This window comes from Diabrotica virgifera, chromosome 8 (genome assembly GCF_917563875.1).
Source record: "Diabrotica virgifera virgifera chromosome 8, PGI_DIABVI_V3a".
Classification (NCBI taxonomy): domain Eukaryota; kingdom Metazoa; phylum Arthropoda; class Insecta; order Coleoptera; family Chrysomelidae; genus Diabrotica; species Diabrotica virgifera.
Window position 1 is genome coordinate 132096427 of NC_065450.1, and position 6332 is coordinate 132102758.

At 30.8% G+C, this 6332-nt stretch overlaps 1 protein-coding gene across 3 annotated transcripts in view; it reads left to right on the forward strand.

Annotated features, from left to right (window-relative positions):
* LOC126890523 (15-hydroxyprostaglandin dehydrogenase [NAD(+)]-like) overlaps nt 1–5234 on the forward strand; it is a 136654-nt gene extending 131420 nt beyond the window's left edge. For all 3 annotated transcript variants that reach the window (XM_050659528.1, XM_050659527.1, XM_050659526.1), the window contains exon 7: nt 1368–5234. In XM_050659528.1, coding sequence (XP_050515485.1) covers nt 1368–1497 — 130 coding nt within the window. In that variant the 3' untranslated portion in view covers nt 1498–5234. The remainder of the gene's footprint in view (nt 1–1367) is intronic.
* The last annotated feature ends 1098 nt before the right edge of the window (nt 5235–6332 follow it).

Genomic DNA, 6332 nt, shown 5'->3' on the forward strand with positions numbered 1-6332 from the left:
TCTTCGAATCAAGAAGATACACGAGAACCGTAAATATACCAAATCAATAGTGTTGAGTTAAGATTTCAAACGGTGTTTAAGCCTTCAGAATCAGACATATACACGGCTCAGTATAGCCGAACAACTGAAAAACTATACTTTGAAAATTTTGGTTTTTCGACAATTACTCAAAATTTCAACCTACGAATTGCGCCAATAACTGAGCGTTTGTAGAAAGACTCTAGACGAATCGAACGGTGTATATGTCATATCCGGGAAAATTCGAATTTTTAAGTTATAGGCTTCATAAGTATGATCAAATTTATTTCCTACGAGAAAAACGGTTTCTCAAGCTCAATAATTCCTGTAATAGCTTCAGTTATCATACTTGACCTTAGATCCATCAGATACTACTGGTAAATACGTTTCAAACTCATGTATACTGATCAAAATCGGTTAAGCCGTTTAGAAGTTATTAAGCTACAAAGGTATAATCCAATTAACGATTATTCCCGAAATGGTTTATGTAGTTGTAGTGATTACGACGCTAAATTTGATCTGGCAACGGGCAACCCGACTCCATTTACCGGTCATCTCAATATTTTTTTTCAATCTATTTCGAATAGAAAAAATCTAGTGTATATTCGATGGACAATATATCATTTGGGAGATAATGCGACAAAGGTGACCATTTATAAAGCTTAACGAGTAATAGAGGAACATTGCCTTCAACTTCATACATTTAATTTATAAATAACTTTGAAAAACTCCTGATACAAGAATAAAAAACCGCTAAACGCCTTAAAAATGAGTGGCGCATACAATATTCCAGCTACAAAAGATCTGATATGAATATTACGTGGGGCGAAAATGTATTTTCATTTTGATGTAAAATAAAATTCTAGTTTTATTTTAAAAGATTTTTCCATAATATTTGCTAAATTTGAAGTAAACACGCCACAAAAGAGTTTCAAAATTCAAACTGTATCAAAGTTACTCTTTTGTGGCGCGTTTACTTCAAATTTAGCAAATATTATGGAAAAATCTTTTAAAATAAAACTAGAATTTTGTTTTGCATCAAAATGAAAATACATTATCGCGCCACGTAATATTCATATCAGATCTTTTGTAGCAGGAATATTGTATTATATGCGCCACTCATTTTTAAGGCGTTTAGCGGTTTTTTATTCTTAGATTTATATAAATATAAATATTCTTTGAATTGTCAGATTTAACTAAAATGTCATGCAATGATTTGCGACATTCTTAAAATCTTATATGACTTCAAAATTAATGATGCACATAATAACATTTTTGTTTAGATAAACCAAATAACTGAAATATTTGAAGAATTATAAAATAAATTCAATGGCGTTTTTAATTTTTAGGCCCGAACATGTATCCACAGAAGTAATGAAACTCTTGGAAAGTTCAGAAACAGGATCGATTTGGGTAATTGAAAGTGGAAAACCTGCATATGAATTCACGTTACGTACACGTAATGATATTTTAAAATAGTTTAATGAATACGGAATATTTCAGTAACATTATTTATATATTTTATATTTTTAAGAAAAACATCGTTTTAGGGAATATATTTTAGTAGAATTATTGTGTTGTAAACTAAAAGTCAAACAATTAGGTGTGCACGTCATAGATTTAATGACATCATAACCCACCGGTATACAAACTTGACGGCAAATAAATTCAACACATTTTTTCTCATATATTACTTTTTTCGCTATCGTTCAGTTTGGCAGGAAAGCACTGCTGCCAAATAAAAAACATATTTATATTTACCACAGCAGCCACCGGCTACACTGTTTCTCTTTTGTCTTTGAGAGTATAAAACAAAGATAACTGTCTGTAATATAAGTGTCAAAGTCATGTTTTCCTATAGAAGGTTATTTAAGATTTTTGTTTGTTTATAGTAGTTGTAAAGTTGTTTTTATTTCTTCTTCTTTTACGGCCTTTGGGAGCTGTGCCTTATTGTTGCTGACACAGAAACATTTCTTAAAATTAAGGCCTAACTCAACTTACCATAGAACAACATTATTACGAACCTAATCAAACAATCAAGAATTCGCTGTGTGCAAGTACTTTAACCTCCACAATATTGATATGATATGCAATTATTAAAGTGAATTTAATCAATGGTATTTTGCTTGTAGTACAATGTTTACCTTTTAATAACATAACCTCAATCTTTCTTTTTGTTCTTCTTCTTTTTTGGGCTATGGACTTGACAATTCTCCAGTAACTAGGACTATTATTATTGGGTCGCGGACGTTTCCCCAACTGTCATCAATACGACTAACTTCACGCGTAACTTTGATACGAGAATTATAAAAAAAAATATGCATTGAAATCCAGATCCCGTAATTCGTTAAGCGTGATAAAGTGAGTACCAAGACATACATATTTGTTTCTTTGTAATTACAGCTTCAATTTGCCGTACACTTCTCGTAGACTTTGCCGATAAGGTAGAGTCGTGTTGGGGAAAAGTAGCGCGGCCATTATTATTGGCCAATATAATTAAAAGTGCTAAAAATGTTGCTGAGCTATGAATCCAGGTGTCGCGCTCTTCCGAACTAGTCTAAGAGCTAGTCTTCCTGTAAGGCTAGAAATTTGTGTAGTGATAATTCATAGCACATCAAGGCTAAAAACCATGACCTGGCAGGCATCAGCCCTGCACGTGTATCTACCAGGTGAATCGAAGAGTGCATAGTTTATGGGAAAAATATACTTTCTCCTGTAAAGTTTAAATTTAAGTATGTGTTTGAGTAAGTTATTTAGAAGAAATGTGTACAATTAGAGGCGATTCTGAACAGCATAACACCTTGCCAGGCGAGGGGAGACTAGGGGTTTTTCCTAAAATTATTTTTTTTGCATCGAACAAAGTTTTTTTTAGGTATTTTGAATCAATCCAAACAGAACAGGTCTTTAGTGATTTTTCTCTTTGGTTAATAGTTTTTGTTATATAAGCGATTAAAAATTTTGAAAATTGCGAAATCGGCCATTTTATCCCAAAATCGAACATTTAACTAAAAATTTCAATATTGTTAAGGTAGGTAGATATTCCTTAAACATTGATTGATGAAATCCCGAAGAGTTTTTTGCAATACAATGTCGAACTCCCCTTTGTTTTTTAATTGCTAATCAAGCGGGCGCGAAACTTTAGTATAAGTGAGGACGTTTGAGTTTGCATAAATTCATTATCTCGAGAATGGGCAAATTTGAAGAGAAATTCTCAGACCGGTCGATTTTTATTTTAAAATTATAACTTTTTGGCATATATATAATACTAGTGACGTCATCTACCTGGGCGTGATGACGTAATCGATTATTTTTTTTAATGAGAGTAGGGGTTGTGTGATAGCTCATTTGAAAGGTTATTTAATTCTCTATTCAGTAATATAAACAATAACATAATTGTTTATACAGGGTGCACAAAAATTTTTTTCTTCTTTTTGTCTAAATTAATTTAATAAAAATATTTTTTCTGTAAACACTGTATAAATAATTAAGTTAATGTTTATATTAATAAATAGAAAATTAAATAACCTTTCAAATGAGCTATCACACAACCGCTACTCTCATTTAAAAAAATCATCGATTACGTCATCACGCCCAAATGGATGACGTCACTAGTATTATATATATAATAATAATAATAATTTATTCAACAATAATAGGTACAATCTTTTTATATATTTACAGCTAAAGTGAATAAATTAACCCGAAGGTCTTCGAGAGGTGTGGATACACCTGTTTCGGTAAATATGATATAAAATAATAAATAATAACATATTAACGTAAATAACATAAATAACATAAATAGCAACATAATACAATATAATATAATACAATAAATAGATAGGTACGTTTTTTTTAATTGTAAATACACAGTTATGTTTTATAGTATATATAGTAAATACACAGTTACCTATATATGCCAGAAAATCCTAATTTAAGAATAAAAATCGATCTGTCAGAGGATTTCTCTTCAGAGCTGCCCATTCTCGAGATAATGAATTTATGCAAACTCAAACGTCCTCACTTATACTACAGTGTCGCGCCCGCTTGATTAGCAATTAAAAAACAAAGGGATTTTCGATACTGTAGTGCGAAAAACTCTTCGGGATTTCATCAATCAATGTTTAAAGGATATCTACCTACCTTGGCCATATTCAAATTTTTAGTTAAATGTCCGATTTAGGGTTAAAAATGGCCGATTTAGCAATTTTCAAAATTTTTAAACGCTTATTTAACAAAAACTATTAACCTAAGAGAAAAATCACTAAAGACCTTTTCTGTTTGGAATGATTCAAAAAACGTAAAAAAACTTTGTCCGATGCAAAAAAAATTTTTAGGAAAAACCCTAATCTTTCCCCTCCCCTGGCAAGGTCTTATGCTCTCAAAGTTTATTTTCCCCCTAAACTATGAATTTTTTGATTAACCTGGTAGATACACGTGCAGGGCTGATGCCTGCCAGGTCATGGTTTTTAGCCTTGATGTGCTATGTATTATCACTATACAAATTTCTAGCCTTACAGGAAGACCGTTAGTCGGAGGGCTCACTAGCTCTTAGACAAAACTTGCACGGTCCCAAGAAAGTGACGTTGGTTAAAAAAGAAAAATGTTTAAAATACCAGCTGTCAAATTGTTGGATATTTTAATTAAATTTTATTAAAATAAAAATGAATTTATTCCAAAAAAAGCGTAAACAGGTCAGAATTCAATATTTAATCATTTTGCTCCCACAGTTTCAATATTACTATTTTTATGTTCACACATTTGCATTGTCAGCTTAAGAATAAAAACCACAAAACTGCTTAAATAAATGTCTAAAATATATCTGTATTTCGTTTTTCCAGATTATAATTTGAAAATAATATTTTCACATATTTAGCCTCCATGGTACAAAGATTCATCAATCCAGTACCTAAGAGGTGGAGGCCAAGAAATTAAAAGAAGAAGAAGATTAGATCCATACAAATATTTAACCTAGAGATTGATTCCAATATTATAAAAGACGTCAGTTTTAACTTTCAATGTCACCAAACCTAATGATGACGTCATATATACTCGTCACTACTTCTAGCCAATGAAATACTCGCTGTAATAGGAATGGCTTTTAAAGAAAATCTGATATCTTTTTTTAAATTTAAAATATGGCCACGAGAGGAAAATTGCGTGCAAGCCTTATTGTTTGGCCATACAATTTTTGTTTGACAATATACATTGATATTCTTTTTGAACTTTTATAACCCTTTTGTAATCTTCATACTAACTTTTATAATTTTTTTTGATATTCGGGATGTTATGGAGACACGGGTTTTTATAGTCTATCATATTTTTTCCTGTCTGCCTGATAATAAATTTAAATATGGTCTGCTTTTAAGGACTACATTTTACTTATTAAAATTCATAATTTGTCATTTTAACTTAAACTTTCTGTATTGAATCTAAAACAATAATAAATGTTGTTCTGAAGCTATTTCCTTGTGGCATTTTTATGATTAACTATTAATATGGGAAATAAGCCACAATTAAATTTAAAAAATAATTTTATTAACGTTTCGACGCCCAAATCGGGTCTCGTTGTCAAAATACAAAATACTACTAAATAAACAAAAATGTTGCTAAGTAAAATAATATTCTTCTAATAATTTATTTAATCTGACTTATTTATATTGGCAATTCAGACAAATTATACATTTTAAAGTAGAGAAGACTTTAAAATGATATTGCCAATATTTATGAGTTGCGTTCCTGGGACAACTTTACTGAAAGATAGTTCATTCGATTACATGAAATCAACCCTAACTCAAGAATATCCGTCACAAAAAATCATACCATGTGATCTGTCTTTAAAAGGACAACCAAACGCAACGATGACAGTAAAATTCTCGCGTTAGAGATTCTATAGTTAATCACGAGGGAAAACCAGGAAAAAACCTCGTGATACTATCCCGTCATCATAAGTATTTGGTCATACATTTAATTTACTCTCAAGAAACTAATACCAAATTCTGACTTTATTATGTTTCAATTATAAATAATAATAATACATAGATATACAATAAGTACTACTAAAATATAAAATATGTACTAACTCGATATGTTATTGACTTACTAATCGTTGTATTTTGTTTCTGTTGACTTCCTCTTTCAGTATGGGTAACACCATCCTACTGCATTCTACCGAGGAATTTGCGACACAATTGGTTTCATTTAGCATAATTAGAGCCGCCTCTTTGATTTTTCTCTTTTTACTATATTCTTTCAGGACTATACTTGAATCTCTCCACTGAACTCTATGTTCATTATCCCATGCGTGTTGACATATT